The sequence below is a fragment of the Lonchura striata genome, chromosome 20, assembly GCF_046129695.1.
Source record: "Lonchura striata isolate bLonStr1 chromosome 20, bLonStr1.mat, whole genome shotgun sequence".
In the NCBI taxonomy this organism is placed as follows: domain Eukaryota; kingdom Metazoa; phylum Chordata; class Aves; order Passeriformes; family Estrildidae; genus Lonchura; species Lonchura striata.
This window is the reverse complement of record NC_134622.1, coordinates 1,654,158-1,677,476: the sequence shown is the minus strand read 5'-3', so window position 1 is coordinate 1,677,476 and position 23,319 is coordinate 1,654,158. Positions and strand designations below refer to the sequence as shown.

Sequence of the window (23,319 nt, the reverse complement as noted above, 5' to 3'; positions counted from 1 at the left end):
AAAATAATATTGAATCTCTAAGCAATGTGAACACTCATTTTCTCTCTCATGCTGATTTTGCTATGAATATTTCTGAGTTTATTCAGCACTGCTCATAGTTAAAGTGATTTCAGCACTAATACCCAAAGGAAGGAGCCAGTATGGGCTGGAAACCTGTTAGAGATGTGGGGCAGGAGGCTCCTGCCAACATTCCTCCAGAACTGCTCCTCCCTGGGTTAAAGTCTGGGGTCTCAGTGTGCATGGTGGGAAAAGCCCCTCCTTTATTCACATAACTGGTTTTTATACAGTTTTACAGACCTCGAGTGGGACTCCAATTAGTCAGGAGCTTTCTCACTAATTACTTTATTGGTCAGTAACAAGTTGTTGCCCTGAATTGATTGGTCACTCCAAGCCCCAGTGTGTATGTGTAGGAAAAGTTGTTTGTGAGAGATAGTTTTCATTTTCCTATCTGACAGTGTAAAACCAGTTTCTACAGGTGCTGTTCCTGGTTTTTACCCAGGAACAGATTGTTGTGTCAATGAACTGCTCACACCAGGATTGCTTTAACACGGGAACTTGCAAAGCCTGACAAGGCCAGCCACTGAAATAACAGAGCAGGCCTGGTTTTATGAGGCCTTTCTTTATAATATTTCTACCTTACTGCAACACTTTTCCCTGGGGAAGACAAGTCTGTCCAAAGTTCCATCACCCAGTGCTGCCAGCAGCCCTTGCTGCCTCACAGGAAGGTGTGGGGGTCAGTCAGAAAGACAAAAAAAGGAACTGGAGTTTTACCTGCCCAGCCTGAGCTGGGAAAGCAGCACATAAAAGTCCAAGTGAAAGCTCCAGACTTGAACAAAAGCATCTCCACTGCTCTGGCTCTCAGCTGGGATGGCTGGGACTGGGATGGAGCTGCCCCAGTCCAGAGGGGCTGAGAGAGGATGGGAGCCCCCAAATCCCTGAATCCCAGCAGCCACCTGGATGTGCCCTGCAGGGAAAGGGGAAGAGGATCTGAAGCTGTTTGAGGCTGTCCCCTCCTGTCAGGAGCTGTGCAGAGCCACAAGGTCCCCCTGAGCCTCCTTTTCTCCAGGCTGAGCCCCTTCCCAGCTGCCTCAGCCTCTCCTGGGGCTCAGCCCCTTCCCAGCTCCGTTCCCTGCCCTGGACACGCTCCAGCCTCCCAGGGACATCCCAGAGTCGAGGATCCCCATGCCAGGATGCACCAACAGCAAGGACGGCACCAAACCCATTTCCCCGCAGAACTTCCCAGCCAGGTCCCGTTTCCACAATTTGGTGGGACCAACCTCCCCGAGGGGACCAGTGCCACCCTCCCTCAGAGCCATGAGGCTCCGGAGATGAGGATGGATTGACAGGAGGCTCCAGCTGCTCGTTTAGCAGCTGATTATTGCTGCCTTTGATGCTCTCCCCGCTTCCCAACCAAGGCGTGTTCAGCACTGAGAAGATTTAACAGCCCAGCCGAGCCCAGCCCTGGCACAGAGAGGGAGTTTAGCAGTGCTCGATTTCCCAAATGGTGCCCCAGAGGGGAGGATTATGTTGTTATCAGCATCCCTAAAAATCGCGGTGATGGGAATAGCAGAGACAGGGAAAGGATGGAGGATTTCTGCTATCAGGATTTCACCACCTTTTTACCACCAGGTTTCTGAATTTTTTCAAGAGGTTTCTTTGGGCTTGGTTGGTTGTTTTTATTTTTTTCTGGAGTAATTCCTTGCAAACCTTCTCACTGACTTCAGTCTGTCCTCAAGTGATGAGGATTTTATGATTTAAATTTTTTTATATGGAAGATGCCCCCAGTCACTGTGCCCTGAGGGTCTGAGTCCCCATGTCCAGGTGAGGCATCCACCCACCCCAGCAGCTCCAGAGGGCCTTGAGTTTGTCCTGAAATGGGATGGGGAGAAGGTGGGAATACATCCATGAGGCAGAACCTGGCCCCAAGGAATCCCAGAATGGTTTGGGTTGGGAGGAACCTTAAAGCCCCTCCAGTCCCATGGCAGGGACACCTCCCACTGTCCCAGGCTGCTCCCAGCCCTGTCCAGCCTGGCCTTGGGCACTGCCAGGGATCCAGGGCAGCCACAGCTGCTCTGGGAATTCCATCCCAGCCTCTGCCCACCCTGCCAGGGAACAATTCCCAATTCCCAATCTCCTACCCAGCCCTGCCCTCTGGCAGTGGGAGCCATTCCCCGTGTCCTGTCCCTCCATCCCTTGTCCCCAGTCTGGCTGGGTCGAGTCCCTCCCTCCTGTCTCAGTCTGCAGGTGACAAAATGAGGACGATGCCCTTCCTACAATTAATTCCCATCTCTTCTTCCTTCCCCTTCAGGGCACAGCAGCAACTTCAACATCATAAATTATTTAGGAGCGGAGCCAGATGAAGCCAAAGCTGATGGATGACAATGCTGTGCTTGGGGGAATGTTTTCCTGCTGGAGGGTTTTTGGAAACAAATATATTTATCCTCATTCCAAACTGAAACACAGCCCCCGTTGCAGGTGACTCAGGCCTGAGTCAGGATCCAGCGGGAGCACAGCTGGGAAGAGCCCCTGGAGCAGCCAGGAGGGGTCCAGGCTGTGCCAGGGAAGGGGGACTGGCCCAGGCCCAGGAGTCCTCAGGGCTCCTCAAATCCTCCCTGGCTTTAAGAGGTTGAAGTGATTTTTGCCCATTTTGCCCCTCGGATGGAACTTTCAGGTTGGGTTTGGAAGCACCAGGCCCCCCTTTGCAGGAAGGGGCAGCCAGGACACGCTCTGAGCCTTGCCTTTGGCAAAAGCCCTGAACCAGAGCGGGGGCAGCTCTCTGGGGGTCCTGGGCAGCCTCGGGGGCAGGAGGGAGGATGGGGAACCCCAGCAGTACCGTGGGCTGTGATCCAGATCACACCCCATGGAAAAGGGGCTGGGATTACAGGTATTGAGTGAAGAACACTTAGGGCTGGTCCTGGACTGTGACACCCGAGAGGTTCTCCCTGGCCAGGAGCTTTCACTGCCCTTGGCAGAACAGAAACCCTCCCTGAACTCGGGCACTTTTTCCCGGAGTGCATCCCAGGCCCTGAAAGCCTCCCCGAGCAATCCCAGCCCCTTTTAGCTCCACCAGGAGCAGTTCCAGGTGAGGCAGGAGGTGCTGTCGCTGTTGAGGCAGGACAGGAATGAAGAGACTGACTCAGAAGGCTGTGAGAATAAAACTCCAGTTTATTCAAAATACAACACTCTTTATACAGAGCTCTGTGAGGGCCAACTCCATTGGTTCTGAAGTGAAAACAACCCACAGCATTGGTGCAGAGTGCTTGACACACAGTGACAGAACTTAACTATAAAAAATGTGAAAAACAAGAGATATAAAGAATTATTTACATTCTTTTCCAGCTCTTTCCCAGGCTTCTGCCTGGATAGAAACTCTCTGTTTCTTTCTTTGACTGAATCTGAGACCCACAAGGTGCTGCTGTTGGAGGGCAGCAATTCAGCAGGGTCCCAGAGCAGAATCCTGGAGCAGGATCCTAGAGCAGGGTCCCAGAGCAGGATCCCAGAGCAGAGAACCAGAGCAGGGTCCCAGAATCCCAGAGCAGGATCCCAGAGCAGGGTCCCAGAGCAGGATCCTGGATCATGATCCCAGAGCAGAATCCCAGAGCAGGATCCCAGAGCAGGGCCCCAGAGCAGGGTCCCAGAGCAGGGTCCCAGAGCTCCAACTGTGCCAGCCAGGTCCCCAGTTCCAGGTGTCCCCAAACAGCCCGAAGGTTCTGTTCTGGGGACTTGTGTTCTCTGGTCCCTCTGGAAGTGCTGGGTGTGAGCACAGCCTGGAGGGATTTGGGCACTGGAAGATTCACTCTGAGCACGAGGCAATTCCTGTGGCACTGCAGGAGCAAATCCTGCCCCAGCTGCTCCGGAGCAGCTCCAGCTGTGGCCCAGGTGGGTGTGCTGGTTCCACCCTGCCTGGCTGTCCAACAGGGCAGGGGAAAGCCCCGTTCTAGGCCATGGCAGGTGCCAATTCCCATGGGAACACCGTGGCACTGACCCCGTGTCACCCACGCTGTCCCCTGCAGTGCCCTCCCTGCCCAGCGCCAGCGGGGAGGAGCAGGGAGAGGAAGGAGGGAACGCAGGGACACAGAGAGGATAAGGAAGGATGGAGGGAGTGTGAGGACAAAGGGGAAACCAGGAGATGGAGGGAGGGAGCACAGGGAAGATCAAAAAGGTTGGAGGGAACACGGGGAGCACCAGGGAGAGGAATGGAGGGAGCACAGGGAGCATCAGAGGACATCAGAGGCCTCTCAGCTCCAGCAAGTCCTTCCAGCTGAGCCCCGTGGAGCTGGGACCCTGACAGGGACTGGGTGTCCTGGAGGGCTGCAGAAGAAATGGCACCAATGCTAAGGACAGAGCAAACACAATTTTTCTTTGAAGCCCCCCTGGATTCTTGAGGGAAGGCACCGTCAGAGTTATGGAGCACCTCACACCACGAGCTGATTCCTGTGGCAGCCCCAGGATCCTCCAGCACTGGGGCTCCTCTCCCAAAGCAGCTCCTGCAGCAGCCAGCAGGGAACTGGGATGGACTGGGAGGGTTCTGCCAGGGAGGTGGGTACGGGATGGAGGGAATTTAGGAAAGAGAAGAGGTGTTGAAGGGCCAGGATCCATCGAGGGGAATGTGGGTGGGTCCTGCTGGACACCAAACACACCCAAAATTCCAGCTGATGGTCCAGGGTTAATGGGAGTCTTGTGTCCAGGGTGGGGAACAGAGCTGGGAAGGGCTGAACCCCAGGAGCAGCTGAGGGAGCTGGGAAGGGGCTCAGCCTGGAGAAAAGGAGGCTCAGGGGGACCTTGTGGCTCTGCACAGCTCCTGACAGCAGGGGACAGCCGGGGGGTCGGGCTCTGCTCCAGGGAACAGGGACAGGAGGAGAGGGAACAGCCTCAGGCTGGGCCAGGGGAGGATCAGGGTGGACACCAGCAGGAATTTCCCCATGGAAAGGTGCTCAGGCACTGGAACTGCCCAGGGAGGTTTGGAGTCCCCATCCCTGGAGGTGCCCAAGGCCAGGCTGGATGGGGCTTGGAGCAGCCTGGGACGGTGGGAGGTGTCCCTGCTGTGGCAGGGGTAGAACAGGATGGGCTTTAAGGTTCCTTCAACCCAAACCATTCTGGGATTCTGTGATTTTTTTAAAACATCCTCAGGAAAGGCACCCACCATCCATCACTCACAGACCCTCCCAGTGTTCTCCCTTCCACCCCACATCTGTTAGGAAAGCTCTTATACAACATCTGTGCTTCTCATCTCCTTCCAATCAACCTCCCACCCTCCCTGACAGACAGACCCTGCTCAGCAGCCACACCAGAGGCAAAACTCCTTTATTTTCCTTCTGCTTTAGAAACTCTTTGTACAGCTTAAGAAAAGAGGTTGCTTTTAAAAAGCAATGGAATCCCCATGCCAGGGATGTTCCATCTACAGCACCGAGCACACCCAGCTGAGCCTGACAGGGCCCTGAAGGACTGGACCTGGTGTTTAGGGCTGCTGGGAGTGGGATAAACTGTTCCTACAGCTCATTCCCAAAGCCATGAGGTTCGAAGACACTTGGGGAGGTATCAGAAGCTGCAGCTGGTATCCATAGGGGTGCTGTTACACCATTCCCAAGGTTTGGCTTCTTGGCAATGGGGTTTTTACAGGAAATGTCACCAGTGTTTAAAATATCTGAACAAAGTCCCTAAAATGATGCTCCCAGCAGGGATCAGCTTTTGGATCTGGGTCTGGCTGTGGCCCTGATCCAACTTTGTGGGGCTGAAATCCACTGGCATTTTTCCTTAGGGCTGTGGAATGTTTTGCTGCCAGGCTCTCCTTACACAGGAGTCCAAGGAACCCTCTGGCCCCACATCCCACTCCAGCCATTCCCCACTGGGGAGATCCCAGCAGTGCCCCCCACCCACTGCTGCTGAACCGGTTCTGATTTATCTCGAGATAAGAACGCTATCAATATTTTCATCCAGGAAGCCCTAAAAACAGGAGGGAAGGGTTAAATCCAGGCTTGACCCTCTTCTCAAACATCAGGATAATCCAGCTGGTCCAAAATGGTGTCAGCCCGAAATGGAGTCCGGGGAAGCCCAGGGTGAGGCAGCCCCAGCCCTCAGCACCCCGAGATGTCCCGTGCCTTGTTCTTCCGCTGGAATCTCACATCCAGGGGGTCAAAGCCCCGTTCCCTGGCGCCAAAGAGGGCCCAGGGAGGAGTCCTGGCCGTGTAGTCGGCCGCCGTGAAGGTCCTGGAGCCGCCGCTCCGCTGGTGCTCCCTGACCAGCTCCTGGAAGCGGCCGTAGTCAATCCAGGTCCTCCACTCGCCGTCCACCCGGAACTGCAGAGAGGAGACAGTGAGGGAGCACCAAACGCAGCGTGTGCTCAGAGCTGGGGACAAACCAGGATCCCCAGCTGGTGTTTCACTAATTCTGCATCACCTGGAGGTGCAGCTAAAGCCAGCCAGAGGCTCCTGTAAGATCCAGCTTTAACAGGAAAATGGGAGGAACTCCCAAAGCCAGCAGAGAACCAATTCTCCACCTCTGCTCTCCCTTGTGAGATCTCCCCAAAGATTTGCTTCCAGCTCTGGAATTCTCAGCACTGGAACAACCTCATCCTGTTGGAATGAGCCCAGAGGAGGCCCAGGAGCTGCTCCCAGGAGGAGCCCTCTGCTCTGGAGCCAGGCTGGGAGTGCTCACCTGAAGAGGAGAAGGCTCCACGGAGAGCTCAGAGCCCTTTCAGGGTCTGAAGGGGCTCTGGGAGAGCTGGAGAGGGAAAAGGGCTAGAGAGATAGGATACAGGGAATGGCTCCCACTGCCAGAGGGCAGGGATGGATGGGATATTGGGAAGGAATTGTTCCCTGGGAGGGTGGGGAGGGGCTGGGATGGAATTCCCAGAGCAGCTGTGGCTGCCCCTGGATCCCTGGCAGTGCCCAAGGCCAGGCTGGACAGGACTGGGAGCAGCCTGGGACAGTGGGAGGGGTCCCTGCCATGGCAGGGGTGGCACTGGGTGGGCTTTAAGGGCCCTTCCAACCTGTCCCAGGATCTCCATGAGGGCTGCACTGTTGGATGCTTTGCTGGAGCCTTCAAAGTACCAATTTCCCTTCCACTTTTCAGGAGGCAGGATCCTAAAATGCCTCCCAAAACCTTCCCAGGCCTTCTGACCTTGCCCTTGACACTTCCACGGGAGTGGGGAGCTGGGAGAACTCTGCAGGACAGGGGTGGGTTTGGGGCCACGCCCAGGTACCCCTCGAGGAGGGACCTTGCCAAGGTCACCCCAACCCTGAGCGTGGGACTGCGGCTCCAGGGCAGCACCAGAGGGACGTGCCAAGGGATTGGGACAGATTTGGGATGGATTTGAGTGACTGTGGACAGGGAAGGAGGGCTGTGTTTGGGAACAGGGGAGATGAAGAGGTTTAATGACACAAATCCTCTTTCCATTGAAGAATGGCTCACTTTGACAAGCTGGAGCTGCATTTGTCTCCCAGACATGCTCTGCCCATTTAGCCCCAGCCTTGGCTGAAGCTTTAATTAGGATTTATCTCAGCTAAGAGCTTATTACGCATTTCATCCAAAAAAAGAGGGAAAACAGACCGGCTCCTTGGTTATTGTGGATTTTTTTCCCCCCAAACTTGATGGCTGTGCATTTCAAATGACACTTGACTTTGTGCCCAAGAGCTAAAAGCTTTTTTGGTTGGGAAAACTGCTGACACCCCTGAAATTCTGCAGTCAGCCATGGTTGATGCTCCTCCATCCCTGCCCATGGAATTACAGCGCGTCCCTGCTGGAGCTGGAGCCAGGAGGGGACACTGCACAATCACAGCACTGGGAGCCAATCCTGGCATTAATCAAGGTGCCCAAGGCTCATTTTTCTTGTGCCAAGGTGGGGTCGTGTGTGAGGCCACCAGGAAAGCAGCGGCAGAGGAGATATCGTGTCACCTGTAAAGGAAAAATCCTGATCCCAACGAGGATCGGGGCTCTGCAGAGCTGAGCTCCCCACCAGGGGTGAGGAGTGGCACTGGATGGGCTTTGAGTTTCCTTCCCACCCCGAGCCACTCTGTGATTTTGTGACCCCATTCCCACCAGAACAACCAAGCTGGGATCCATTCCAGAGCAGATCAATCAATATAAAGCCACCATTTCTAGTGCAGTGACAGCACAGCCAGGAACCACAGTGCCAGAGGGGCAGGAGTATCATGGGGAGAAATGGCTCCTGCTGAGGAATAAATCCCAAACCCAGAGTGGGGAAGAACAGCCCCAACTGCCCAACTGGGATTTACAGCTTGGATTTAACAATGTTGTGATTGTTCCACGGGGAACAAAGATTTAGAGCTCAAAGCAGTTTCACAGCATCCATACAACAGGTGAGCCAACCCTAAACATCCCCGGGATCCCAGCCTAACACAGGCAGGTGTTTTAGAGAACTGTTCACTGCCAGTGGAGCCCTTCAGGGTGATAAATATATGGACACAAGGTAAATGGCTGGGAGCCCTCCCCTGGTTCTTCCCTAAGCTGGAACCACAGAGTGTGACAGCTCCTTCAGCTGGGCCTGGGCTGGGCTGCAGAGGGAAACTCTCCCTCCCTGAGGGCTCTGCCCAGCCCTGGGGTGACTCAGGAGTTTCCCTTGGGGTTCCAGGAGCCCCTGAGCTCCAGTCCCCAGGGTCCCAGCACCCACTGCTCCACACAGACGTGGCACGGGTGCACAGCCAGGAAAACCCTGATGGAATTCTGCAGATCCTCCAGGGCAAGGAGCACTGCTCCAGGCAGGCATTACTGATGGGATACAAGAGGCACAGAAATGAGGGGAAACTTTAAATCCCAGGCAGGGAGGGAGCCCAGAGGTGCCTGTGCCACCTCCCTGCCGAGGCAGGGCCATCCCAGAGCCCAGGGCACAGCATTGTGTGCAGAGGCTGGGCAGGATCCCCGCTGAGGGAGACTCCAGCCCCTCCCTGGGCAGCCTGGGCAGGGCTGGCACTGCCCAGGGCAGAAGTTGTGCCTCCTGTGCAGGGGCAGCTCCTGGGCTCAGCCCTGCCCGTGGCTCTGGTGCCACTGCTGGGCCCCGGAGCAGAGCCTGGGCCCTGCTCTGCCCTCCCTGCACACAGGGACAGCCAGGCCTGAGGGCCCCTCTCAGCTGGGGCTCCTCTCCAGCCCGAGCAGCCCCGGCTCCCTCAGCCTTTCCTGGCACAGAGATGCTCCAGGCCCTCCTCATCCTCACACCTGAGCTGGCCCCGCTCCAGGAGCTGCTGTCCCTGAGGATGCAGGGCTGGACACAGCACCCAGAGCTGCCCCAGGGCTGGGATCCCTCCCTGACCTGCTGGGTCAGGACAATGAATTAATTACCAATTCATTAACCTCAGGACACCACTGGCCACAGGGCCTGTCCCTCACAGAGCCCCCAGCCAAACTGGGAGAGATCCATGGATCCATATATGCAAACTGGGAGAGATCCATACAGCCAAACTGGGATAGATCCATATATCCAAACTGGGATATATCCAAACTGAGATACATCCACAGATCCAAACTGGGATATATCCAAACTGAGGCAGATCCACATATCCAAACTGGGATAGATCCATAGATCCAAACTGGGACATATCCAAACTGAGATAGATCCATATATCCAAACTGGGATATATCCATGTATCTAAACTGGGACAGATCCATACATCCAGACTGGGATATAGCCATGTATCAGAACTGGGATATATCCAAACTGACATGGATATATCCATGTATCCAAGCTGGGACAGATCCAAACATCCAGACTGAGATAGATCCATAGATCCAAACTGGGATAGACCCAAACTGAGATATGTATCCAAACTAAGACAGATCCATACATCCAGACTGGGATATAGCCACATATCCAATCAGAAACTGGGATTAAATGGAGAGCCAGGTTCCCTGGAAGCATCTGCAGAGCCTGGCTGAGCCCTCCCTTTGCTCCTGAAGTCCAGGAGTGGCTCTGACCAGGACAATTCTATACTCCTCTTAGGCAGCAGATTCACAGCTGCTCTCACTGCAGCAGGAGCAGCTCCTGCTCCCAAAATCCATCGACATTCCTGAAGAAGAGCCACGCTCCAGATTTCTTTTCTTATCAACATATTAGTAGAGGCAGTTTGGGGGGTGGGAACATGTGCACAGATTAATGCCAATCCAGGAGGACCATGCACTACATTCCCCCAGACATGAGCACTGCTGAGAAATAATCCCAGGTGCATCTGACAGGATAAAATATGGGAGAGAGGCTGGGATGTGACACAGGGAATGCTGAGGAATGGAAGGCAGCTAAAACCAATTATTTTGTCCTACCAAGGGTAATGTTGTCTTTTCTCCATGCTGGCACAAGGAGGCTCCTCCTGAGCCTCCCCTGGCCCAGCCTGAGGCTGTTCCCTCTTGTCCTGTTGAGGATTCAAGGATACAAAGCCCTCAAATCCAACAGATGGATTTTCCCTGAGGGATGCACAGGATTTAATGGTTTAATCCGGAAATTTTCACGAAGTTTTAAAGACCATACACCAAGGAGTCAGCCCCACAAAAACCCCACAAACAAACAAAAACCCCAACCCAGAACAACCAAAACCTGCCCCTTCCAAACAAAACAAAAATAACCATAGATAAAACCCCACAAACCTCACCCCAAAAGATGAACCCCCAAAATCACAATAAACAAAAATAAAAGAAAACAATACAATTCCCCCCAAAAATCCAAACTCCCAAAACCAAACATCCTAAAACAGGAACAAAACCCCAAACCCAAATGAAATGCCAGAAAAAAACTCCAAATCCCTCCCCCTAATATAATAAACCCAAAAAAACCCAAAAGCAAGCAAAAAAAAAACAAACCCAAATCAAACAAAAAGAGCCCTCCAAGCCAATCCCCAACCCAACCCAAGCTCACCAAAACCAAACAAAAAACAAAAACCAAAGCAGCCTATGACTCCTCCCAAAGTAAACCAAACCCCAAAACAAAACAGACAAATGCAAAAGAACCCCCACAAGAAATCCCAAACCAAACCCAAATGCCACACAAAAAACAAAACCAAAAAACAACCCAACCAAACAAAAACCCAAAGCCAGCAATGAAGCACTTGGTGCACAGAGACTTTTGGGAATTTTTTGGCATTCATTTTTTGGCATTCCCAGCCTGCAAAGATCCCAATCCCTGCACTCCTGAGCAGGAAGCAGAGGGAGGTTAATGAACTGGTAATTAATTCATTGTCCTGACCCAGCAGGTCAGGGAGGGATCCCAGCCCTGGGGCAGCTCTGGGTGCTGTGTCCAGCCCTGCATCCTCAGGGACAGCAGCTCCTGGAGCGGGGCCAGCTCAGGTGTGAGGATGAGGAGGGCCTGGAGCATCTCTGTGCCAGGAAAGGCTGAGGGAGCCGGGGCTGCTCGGGCTGGAGAGGAGAGCTGGGGCTGCCCCTGGATCCCTGGCAGTGCCCAAGGCCAGGCTGGACAGGGCTTGGAGCAGCCTGGGACAGTGGGAGGTGTCCCGGCCATGGAGGGGGTGGTATTGGATGGGGTTTAGGTCTCTTCCCACCCAAACCATCCCCTGACTCTGATCCCATAAGCAGTGGGATGCCAGGCACACAGCCTCTCCACAGCCCAGTCCATGGGGCTGAAGGAAAACTAGCCCAGGGACACAGACCTGGGAATATCCAAGCCTTAAATGCCTCAGCAGCTCTGCAGAGAGGATCTGGGAGCAGCTGCCAGCACCACAATGCCCATCAGTTTTAGCTGGGAACAAGGAGCAGCCCTGCAGTTCACCCTCAGGGACTTCAGCCTGTGCTCAGCAGCCATTGGAGGTGTCAGGGCACAGGGAACACCTCCAGAGGCAGCACATGGAATGCTTGGAGATGGAATTCACTGCTCTGCAGATTGAATTCATTCACTGTTCTGGATCCCCAAAGAGTGGGACAGCCTGAACTGCCCTGAAGTGAGCCCAGCAGTGCCACAGTCCCTGTGCTGATCCCCCTGACCCCGGGGTGTTGTTCCAAGGGAAGGTTCCTTATGTCAGATTTGGGGTTTTTAATCCCTGCCCAGCTGCCCAGGGAGCCAGGTCTTCACCTGGGCAGCTCCCACTCCCAGGGATGGAAGCCAGGTAACTTCAGCACAACGGAGAACTGCTTCTCATCACTGACAGCCAGCCCAGCAGAGCCACCTTCCTGCTGCCAGGAGACACGGGAAAGGGAGAAAACCTTCGGGAATTCCACCATTCACAGCTGCTCTAAGGAGGCTGCTCGGCTGCTGAGACACTTTGGTCACACCTGGGGTCACCCTGTCCACACCTGGGGTCACCCTGTCCACACCTGGGCTCCACACCATCCCCTGCTCTGCTACAGATCCCGGGATGTTCATCTCTTTGTGACCCTCTGCCTCCAAGTCTCCCCGTGATGCTGTCCCTGGATCTGGATCACAAGGACAGCTGCCACTCTCTGAAGGACAGAGGCAGGAAGGAACTGAACGTGATGGACTCTTTGTCCCTGATGCACCCCTTGTCAGGGGATGTGCAGCTGGGAGTGAAGTGCTTCCTTTTCCTCCCTAAATATAGCTGGGATGCTCAGCGTGGGATGCTCAGCATGGAACATTTCAGTGCCTGTCCCCGAGCTCTGGAGCTGCCCAGGCCCACCCCAGCAGGAAAAGGCCAAATGCCTCCTGGCTGGGATGGTTTTGTGGCTGAAGGACAGGGATGGGCACCTCTGGCCAGGCCGTTCCCTGTCCCCAACACCTGCCCTGGAGGTGCTGTGATACCCCCAACACTACAGCCACACAGAATCCTGGATTGGCTTGGGTGGGAAGGGACCTTAAAGCCCATCCCACCCCTGCCATGTCACCTTCCATGATCCCAGGCTGCTCCCAGCCCTGTCCAGCCTGGCCTTGGGCACTGCCAGGGATCCAGGGGCAGCCACAGCTGCTCTGGGCACCTGTGCCAGGGCCTGCCCACCCTCACAAGGGTGTTTGGGTATGGGAAATGAACTTATTGAAGGGATGTCCCCAAAAACCTGTCCCTTTGTGGATGACCCTGCTATGCTGGAGAACACAAGGCTATCCCAGACCACATCCAACAGGGAGAGAATCCAGCTGGTGAGGCAAGGAAGGGCTGGAGCACGAGGGAGTGTCTGGATCCAGGGATGGACACTGCTTGTGCAGTCTTTCTGGGGGCTGTTGGTCCCTTCTCCCAGGAACAAGGGACAGGACAAGAGAAAACAGTCACAAATTGTGCCAGGGGAGGTTCAGGTTAGATATCAGGGAAAATTTCCTCACTGAAAGGGTGGTAAGAGCCTGGCACAGCTGCCCAGGGCAGGGCTGGAGTCCCCATGCCTGGAAGTGTCCCAAAGGCAAATGGATGTGGCATGTGGGGACATGGTGGTGCTGCTGGGTGGACAGTTGGACTTGATCTTGGAGGGCTTTTCCAACCAATCCCAGACCTATCAGATTAATTAAAGCATAAAGGGCTGATGGCAGCAGGGTGCTGAGCCCACACTACTCATGCCACCCTGTGAGCTGAGACCTCCAGACAGAGCAGGCACTGGAATTTTGGGAGCATTCCCTGAGCTGTGCATCCCCCAGTGAGACAGAAATCAGCCCTGGGGTCACAGGGATGCTGGGACATGGAACCCTCCTGTCCTGCCCCAGAGCTCTGGGATCCCAGTGCCTCAGCACCCACTGAATCAGGTGTTATAAAGCCCCAGGGAGCTGGAAAACAACCACCTGCTCCAGGGGGGAAAGGGTTAATGAAGAAAACGGGCTGGAAGTGCTTCAGGACAAGGACACAAGGGTGGAACACGCATGGAAAGCAAATCCAGCGCCATAGGGCACAGGGACTTAGTCCAGAAATGACCAAGATATTGAATTTCCTTCAGAGAAATCCTCCCTGCGAGGCAGCTGCAGCACTCTCAGGAGCTCTTTTGGTCCTCCTGCGGGTGCACTGACTGTCCCAGCCAGGAACAGCAGCAGCCTCAGGCCTCTCTCTGGAAAAGGTCCCTGGAATTAGCTGTTCCATTAGAAAGTTGCTGCTGTGTCAGTATCTCATCCCATTAGTTCAAAGTGATGCCATAAATCCCATTTTTGTGACCATGGTTTATGGGATTTACTCAAAAGCAAAGAGAATCACTCAAGAATTCAGCACTGTTGTGTAGGAATGTGCCCCCTGTTGATGGAGTGACCAAATTATCCTGTCTGCTTAAAAAGGAAAAAAAGCCCAGAAGTTTCCCTCCTCAATTTGCTAAAAAGACACCTCATAGGACCTTTGAGACTTCACCTCAAACCTGGGGCTGCCAATTGGACAGATGACAAAAGGTAATTCACTAGAAAAAGAAGAGAACAAAGGAAATAATCACTTTTGTGGAGTGTTTTAGCAAGAGCAAGAGCCTCTTGTCCCTAACTCAGTTTTTCTCTGTAAGAGCTTTGTTATTTTGCCTTTTATTAAACCTTTTTCTGTTTCCAACACTACTGGGGAGCAGAGCACAGGGGTTGTTCTCTGGGGTGAACTTTAGGGCTGTGGGAAGGGTAAGTGCAAATCCAACACCTTGCTGTGAGGATTCAGTTTTTAGGACTTTTTTGAGCTCCCCAGGGATCCAAAGCTCTCTGAGGTTCAAATGGGACCCTTAAAATCCCCTTTCTCCCTAAATCCCTGCCCCTGCCAGACTTCAGAGCTCAAGTCCTGAACTGTCACTCATCACAAGCAGGTGCCAATCAACGAGTGCCATCCATCCCAGGCAGCAGCTGCAGGATGAATTATTCCTGACACTCCCAGACTCTTTCCTACAGGCTGGTGTTCAATGGCAGCATTCAACTTTATCAGGAGCATTGTTTGAACACCTCCAAACTCAGACCTAGGAAAACACAGTTAAATAAATCACATTTCTTAATGGTTTTTATTACACTTCTCCTGCAACTCCTTAATTTTTTAAACACTCCTTTGATTTTGCAATTACTCACTCCAGTTTAATCAATCCCAGAGCACAGGTTTTCCTGCAAATAATAGGCACTGACAGATTATATTCTCCACTAGAGCCTGAAACTCAAAAATTAAACCCTAATGGAAATAAATTTATTTTTTATTAGCTATTTTAGCACTGAGGACAGATTGTTTCCCACAGACACCCTCTGCTAATGGCTGTGGAAGTAGAAGCAGCTGTTGAATTCCTCCTGGACAGGTACCAATTTATTCTCTTTGCTAATGGTGTTACTTAAATTCTGCCTCAAGAAGGTTTCTGCAATCTGTTTGTTTGCTTTCCTGGACTTTACAATGCAAAAGGAGGTTTTGCTTTCTCAGGAACAGTTGCCAGTGGCAACAGCCAGGAGTGAGGCTGTAAATAAAACCAATTTAAGGTGAGATCAAACACAACCAGTGCCAGGTGTCCTGGTTTTCTCTGCTCCTTCCCACCTGCTTTCTTTGCAGATTCCAAAGTAGATTTAGATTGGATATTCAGGAGAAGTTCCTCCCTGGGTGGGCAGCCCTTGGTACAGGTGCCCAGAGCAGCTGTGGCTGCCCCTGGATCCCTGGCAGTGCCCAAGGCCAGGCTGGACAGGGCTGGGAGCAGCCTGGGACAGTGGGAGGTGTCCCTGCCCATGGAATGGGATGGGCTTTAAGGTCCTTCCAACCCTTTAGGGTCCTTCCAAAGCATTCCAGAAATCTACAATTTGACCAGGTGCTCAGCAGGCATACTATTATCTTTTTCTGCTATCGTTCTATTAATCTTTTCTGAAGCTCAGAAAGCAAATATGTACTCATTATTTTTAATTTCCTGCATCCTTTAAACATATTTTTTGGCATTTCACTTGTATTTGATTTCCTTTCCAGTACTTGAAGGGGAGATAGTGATGAACATTTCCAGCAGGACCTAATGCAAGGGCTGATGGGTTTAAATAGCAGCAGGGTCAATTTCCATTGGATATAATATTGTTTTACCATGAGGGTGGTGAGGCCCTGGCAGAGGCTGCTCAGAGAAGCTGTCATGACAATGCAGACCCTGAGGGGCTGGAGCATGTCCAGAAGAGGGTACAGAGCTGGGAAAGGGCTGAGCCCCAGGAGAGGCTGAGGCAGCTGGGAAGGGGCTCAGCCTGGAGAAAAGGAGGCTCAGGGGGACCTTGTGGCTCTGCACAGCTCCTGACAGGAGGGGACAGCCGGGGGGTCGGGCTCTGCTCCAGGGAACAGGGACAGGAGGAGAGGGAACAGCCTCAGGCTGGGCCAGGGGAGGCTCAGGGTGGATTTTGGGGAAATTCCTTCCTGGAATTTGCTGTCCAGCCCTGGCACAGCTGCCCAGGGCAGTGGTGGAGTCCCCACCCCTGGAGGGGTTTAACAGCCCTGTGGCACTTGGGGACATGGGGCAGTGGTGGCCTTGGCAGCGCTGGGGGAGTGGTTGGGCTTTTCCAGCCCAAATGATTCTGTGGTTCTGTGATTCAAATGTGGTGATTCTGCCTCTGGAGAGGTGGCTCAGAGCAACAGGAAAATAACAGAGCATCCCTTGGCTCCGAGTGGCATCCGGGGGTGTGAAGGGCTGGAATCCTGGGCACACCATGGATTCTCCTGGCTAGTGGGAAGCTTTGGAATGGACTGTGGCAGCAGCTCTCTGGCCACAGAGAGAAACACAACTTTTCCAGGCCTCTCTGGGAAAAGTCTGTGAGAAGATCAGACAAAAGAATGAGAAGCCATTCTTATCTCAACCTGCTGCACCTGTTGTTGGGAACATGTGGAATGTGTTGCGGAGATTTGTTTACCAAAGGATGGTTTCTTAATTTGCCAATGGTGATGGGTTTTGACTGAAGGACCAATCAAGTCCAGCTGTATTGTAACTGTATAAAAAAGCAATGGGTTTAATACAATAAAGCAATTGATCAGCCTTCTGTGAATCATGGAATGCTAATTATTATCTGTCTGGGGGCCAGCTGCAGTGAAAATGGGCTGCGCAGGGCAGGGGTGGAGCCCCATCCCTGGAGGGGTTTAACACAGGTGTGCATGTGGCACTTGGGCACATGGGGCAGGGGTGGCCTTGGCACTGCTGGGCTGCACACAAAGACCCCAGAGGGCTCTTCCAGCCTAGGAGAAGAAGGCTGTTAGAAGCAGAGAAGGCAGCAGTGCCCTCCCCAGGCAGGCTCACCTTGCTGTGGGCCAGCAGCAGGCAGTTGGAGTGCTCGTGCTCGCAGGCGATGCCGTAGTCCGGGAGCAGCCGCGCCAGCTCCCGCACGAAGCTCACCACCTCCCCGTGCCACGGCACGTTGGCCATGGTCAGGCTGCTGGCAGAGCTCTCCCCGCAGTAGGTCACACCCTGGGGACACAGGGAAATGGGACAGTCAGCTCAGCTCAGCCCCCCAGCCCTGGCAGTGCCAGCCACAGCAGAACCTGCAGCTGCGGCTCTGCCCCCTCACACCCAACCCCACGGCAAGGTCACAGATCTGGAGATGGCACCAAAATGGGTCCCTCCTGCAGTGACACACCCCCAAAGCACCGTGCCAGGTGTCCCCAGCAGTGACACACAGGCTGGCCTTGATCCTGCAACACTGCTTGAACAGGAAAAAGCAGGATGCTCTCAAGTGACCAAGGGGTTGGAAACATGACAAGTCTGAAGAGTCCCATGGGCAACCAATGCCCTGTCAGTGAGACAGTCCCAGACATCCTGTCCATGTGCCACAGAGGGAACGAGCTCTGGGCCTCTTCCTTCCAAGCCCAGGCTGTGATTTCTGCCCTACCCTCCTGTACCTGTACCCAAACCCAGCAGGTCCTTGGGTGGGCCGTAGCCACCCCGTGCCCATGGAGGTGATGGGCACTGGGAGCATCCCTGGCACAGGAGAGACTGACACAAAGCTCAGTCCCTCCCTGGTGGGACCACTGGAGCTTTGGGAAGCAGCTTCTGGGTCATGTTCTGGAGGCCCCCCCAGAACTGACCCTGAGAGGTGACATCATTCAAGGACACCTCCCCTGCAGATCCTGGGGTGCCAGGGAAACAGGGCTCCTGCTCCAGCTCCCTCCCCAACCCCCCCAGCTCACATGGACAGAGAGCCCAGAGCAAGACTCGTGTCCCTCTGTCCCCACACAGAGCCAGGACATGAGCACTGCTGCTCTGGGGGACTGCTCAGGGAGTGCAACAGCTCCAGCTCTTCCCCAGCCCATCCACCCCATTCAGCTTCTGAATCCAGAATTCCTGAGGCTGGAAAAATCCTCCAGGATCACTGAGTCCAGCCTGTGACCAGTCTCCACTGTGTCACCCAGCTGAGAGCACTGAGTGCCATGTCCAGCCCTGCCTTATCCTGCCTCACCACTCAGGGACCAGCTACTCCTAATTTGGAGATGTGATCACCTGAACCTCCCAAATTACTGATTTAGTCTCAGCCATGATGTCACTTCCTCCTTTCCTCCCTCCCTCCTTACACTTTCATGGATGTTATGTCTGGCCTGCTTGTGGTTTTCCCCCTGGGAAGAACACTTTGACCTCTTTAAATGGAATTTGCATCCAGGTTCATGTGTGGCACCTGCTCCAGCTTGCCACCATGCTCCTAATTCCTGATTTACCTGCACTTCCTTGGACATGGAACGTGCAGACAAATCTTTGCCAACATTTTCAAACAGAGCACAGTGCACACACAGGCTGCAGGAGCAACAGCCTGCTGCTACTTGGGAACTCTACAAGTTTTGGAAGCAATTACTTTCTCACCCATAAATTTATGAGGGACTCCCCCCATTAATCTGCCTAGGCACCATAACTCAGAGCCAGCCTGAAGGAAGACTGACAGGCCACAAGCCAGGGAGTGCTCAACAGGAGCAGGCTTTTTTAGCTCTGTAAGTCTGAACCCAGAGTTTAAACATGTTTGTTCTTGATTAGTCAGTGTTATATCAGAGCAGCCAGCCACTCAAATCAGGGGTTTGGATCCCTGTTGTGCTGTGTTTTGCTTTGAATCCATGTTTGCCCCTGTTCTCCTGCCTAATCCCCTCCCTTTCCCAGTTGCCAGTTTTCCCAAGCCCTTCCCTAACCTCCTCCCTTCCAAGTTGTCAATCCTCCCTATCCCTGCCCCTTTCTCCAGAGAGTTCTGTGTCTGTCTTGTTGCCCTTGACACCCCATTTGTTATTTATATTATTCCCCCCTCCTTTTTCCCTGATAGACTCATAAGCTATTTGCCTCACCTTATACTCCTCTCTTACCATATCCTCATTGGTTCCCCAAAGTTAAGCTGGAGACACACAGCAATATTCTCTCTGCACTCATTATCCAGATTATGATTTGAGCAGCATGAGAAATGTATGAGTATAGAGGGGGGAGATTCTTCAGAAGCCCCAACATGATTCATGCTCTCAGCAAACTACAAAGGTATCGTTTACAAGCAAAGGAAGCACAGAGGCAAATGGAATAACTGAGCGCTTGGCTGGCTGATTAATTCCCAGCACAAATCAATGGGAATCAGCTTCCAGCACACCGAAGGAAAGCAGCTTTCAACTTCCCCAACTTCTTCAAACTGGATTTAATTAACAGCTGATAGCACTTAAAACCCATGTGGAGTTGATGAGGGCGGTCACGTTCCGCTTTGCAGGAGTACATGAAGACAGTTATTAAGACATCAAGAATTAAAAAGGAAAGGATCCCATTGTTCACCCGGAGCTCTCTCCCCAACCTCCCTGTGGCAGGAACAGCAACGATTCTGCCTCTTAATTACCTGCTTAATAAGGATGCTTTGAGCAGCCTAATCCACAGAGCTCTGGCCAAGTACCTTGAAAAGCAGAAGCCTTTGAAAAGCATCACAGCTCTTCTGGTTCTGCCAGGATGAATCCAGAGCAATTGTGCTGGGCACTCTATGGAGTTCACAGAATCATGGAATGGGTTGGATTGGAAAGGACCTTAAATCCCATCCAGTGCCACCCCTGCCATGGCAGGGACCCCTCCCACTGTCCCAGGCTGCTCCCAGCCCTGTCCAGCCTGGCCTTGGGCACTGCCAGGGATCCAGGGGCAGCCACAGCTGCTCTGGGCACCTGTGCCAGAGCCTGCCCACCCTGCCAGGAGCAATTCCTAATTCCCAGTATCCCATCCATCCCTTCCCTCTGGACACAGCCATTCCCTGTCATGTCCCTCCAGGCCCTTGTCCAAAGTCTCTCTCCATCTTTCCTGCAAGCTCCCTTCAAGTCCTGGAAGGTCACACTGAGGTCACCCCAAATGTTCCCAGCCCTCCCATCCTTTCCTCCCAGCAGAGCTGCTCCATCCTTGCTCATCCTGGAGCCTCCTCTGGGCTCCTCCAGCAGCTCCAGCTCCTCCTGTGCTGGGCCCAGGGCTGATTTTCGGCTCTAAGGGAGCTGATTGAGCACAAGTGGATTGCTCAGAACCTGTGCCAGGGTGGCTGCTGATGCTGTGGGAAGCAAGGGAAGCACATTCCTGCCCCCAGGACCTGGCTCCTGCCCCGGGATGCAGACAGCCAGCACTCCTTTCAACCAGCAGGGCTCTGAAGGAAACAACTACAGCTGACAGTGCTTTGTTTCTCCACTCGCACTCCAGACTTCCCAATTGAATTACTGAACAAAACAATTCTCTTCACTCTGGGCCCACAAATTATAAATTTAATTGAGGCTCGTGCAAATTAACAGAGAACGAAGTGTAGGCCAAGCTGCTGAGTGACAGAGACACTGTTTAAAATCTGGGCCAGCCATGACCCCAGACAAATATCAAAAGCCTCAATGCCACACTGATTGCCATCTCTGCAATGAAAACATTCCTGAGCTGAGTAGCAGCACTCCCCAAATTACAGCCACAAGGCCTCACAAGGCTCCTGCTGCAGTGGATTCAGCCAGGATTTGACTCCTTGGCTGCTTTTAATCATCACTTTCAAGCTGATTTAACAAAGGCCATCAATCCTTTGTGTCACTTCAGTCTGCAGGGAGGACTGGAGATGGTTTCCACCCATCAGCCTGGAGAAAAGGAGGCTCAGGGGGGCCTTGTGGCTCTGCACAGCTCCTGACAGGAGGGGACAGCCGGGGGGTCGGGCTCTGCTCCAGGGAACAGGGACAGGAGGAGAGGGAACGGCCTCAGGCTGGGCCAGGGGAGGCTCAGGGTGGACATCAGGGAAAAATTCTTCATGGAAAGGGTGGTGCAGTCCCCATTCCTGGAGGGATTTAACAGATGTATGGATGTGGCACCTGGGGACATTGGCAGTGCTGGGAGTGGTTGGATTCAGTCCTGCAGGTCCCTCCCAGCCCAAATGACTCTGTGATTCTCTAGCAGCAAGTGGCCAATGCTGGTCTTTTTTCAGGTGTGAAAATCATACATTGCTTAGGTTTATTCACAGCAGGCACCAAAATGGGTGATTCAGCTTCACCTCTTCATCTAAATTTCAGCTGGGATGGCAACAGGATTCTGAATGGATGTTTGACAGGTGGGGGCAATCACCTCTTACTGCATGCAATTAAAAACTCATTAAGGCACAGCTCATTTTCCTCATTATTTTAAGCAATTAAATAATCTTTACTGTTTAATTTGACAAGAGTGAGCAGACTGGGACAGACACCTCCCTCTGGCCCTTCCTTGCACACATGTACTTGGGTCACTTCAGTTCTGCAGCCAAGCCTCTGGTACTGGAGGATCTGCAGGAGCTGGGCTGGACACTGAGATTATCCAACTACATGAACAAAATCAGCAAGCAGGGAAAGAGCTTCCTAGTGACTGAAAACCTTCACAAAGGCTTGGAAGATTCTCTGCCATGACTTGGATCCCTGCTGTGCCCAAGTCCTGCCCTCAGACACCATGGCATGGACAGGCTTGGGATAAAGGGCCAGCCTGGCAGCCTTGGGTTTCTTCCTTAAATTCTGAGGGATAGGGGGAAGCAGGAAGGCTCTGCTCAGGCTGGAGCTCACACCAATGCTGTGAGCTGAGTGCCAAAGCTTCACTCTGCCCAGAGCAGCTGTAGCTGCCCCTGGATCCCTGGCAGTGTCTGAGGCCAGGCTGGATGGGGCTTGGAGCACAGCAGGAGTGGCACTGAATGGGCTTTAATGTCCCTTTCAACCCAAACCATTCCATGATTCTAGAATTCAGCAAGGACAGACCCCTCAGGCTGAGCCCAGTCACTGACCTAGCACTGCTGAGCTCACCCTAACCCATGTCCCCAAGTGCCATGTCCAGTCATCTTTCACATCCCTCCAGGGATGGGGGCTCCACCCCTGCCCTGCACAGCCTGTGCCAGGGCCTGGCCTTCCTTTCAGTGAAGAAATTTCCCCAAAATCCTCCCTGAGCCTCCCCTGGCCCAGCCTGAGGCCATTCCCTCTCCTCCTGTCCCTGTTCCCTGGAGCAGAGCCCGACCCCCCGGCTGTCCCCTCCTGGCAGGAGCTGTGCAGAGCCACAAGGTCCCCCTGAGCCTCCTTTTCTCCAGGCTGAGCCCCTTCCCAGCTCCCTCAGCTGCTCCTGGGGCTCAGCCCCTTCCCAGCTCCGTTCCCTGCCCTGGACACAAAAATGCTGTACATCAAACAAACCTCTGGCTTTCAGAACCCAAAGATGGCAGCATGGGAATGAAAGGAGTTCTGGCTTGTTCCAAACCTTAAATACAACCATCAGCTCTCTACAAGTGTGACAGTGACACACTGGCATTAGAACAGATTAAGGCAATAAATCAATTTGATGCATTTTTAATGACTGAGTCTCCCTTTACTGTTGGCTTAAGTGGGAGAATGGGGTCCCACAGAGTTACAGCACTGTGAGCACTCATGGAAATGAGAACAAGCATTAAGCCCTGCAAGAATCTAAATCTCTCTCCATCCACCCCCTGAGCCTCTCTGGAGCAACACTGGATTAGCTCCTTCATCTGAAATGGACATCATTTATCCCAAGTCTTCAACCAGAAAATCCCCAAGCTCAGCCCCATTGTCAGGCAGAGCTTTGCACAATCTCCTCATCACTCTTTGCTGGCTGGCTCTGAGCACCACCTGGTCCTTGGCTTTTTACCCTGGCACACTGAGGGGCTGGAGAAAGGAATGCTGAGGCCTATGCACATCCCAAGTATGCTTTATTCCCAAAGGAACACAAAAAATTACTTACAGTCAAAAATACCAAGTGTTTTGGGGAAAAATGCCAAGTCTCAAATGTTGTGTGAGCAGCACAGTTTGAGGCTGGACCTCCAGTGCCACCATCCCACTGCTGGATTCTGGGAATGTTAGCCAGCCCCTCCCTGTCCCACCTCACAGGAGAGCTGTGTTCAGAGCTCCCAGAATAGGGTTCAGAAATCCATGAATTTCCCTGTCCCAGCTCCCACAGACAGGGTTCAAAAATCCATGAATTTCCATGTCCCATCTCCCACAGACAGGATTCAGAAATCCAGATAAACCCCTGTTTCACCTCCTACAGACAGGGTTCAGAGATCTATGAATATCCCTGTCCAGCTCCACAGACAGGGTT

General features: G+C 53.2%; 1 protein-coding gene across 3 annotated transcripts in view; it reads right to left on the bottom strand.

The window, feature by feature from the left end:
- Positions 1–5,287: 5,287 nt before the first annotated feature.
- LOC110472027 (S-adenosyl-L-methionine-dependent tRNA 4-demethylwyosine synthase TYW1) overlaps positions 5,288–23,319 on the bottom strand; it is a 95,378-nt gene continuing 77,346 nt past the window's right edge. For 2 of the 3 annotated variants that reach the window (XM_077787467.1, XM_077787466.1), the window contains exon 16: positions 15,511–17,229. In XM_077787467.1, coding sequence (XP_077643593.1) covers positions 16,831–17,229 — 399 coding nt within the window. In that variant the 3' untranslated portion in view covers positions 15,511–16,830. Of the gene's footprint in view, positions 6,297–15,510; positions 17,230–23,319 lie in introns of those variants that run through there. The other variant, XM_077787468.1, reaches the window with a different exon arrangement.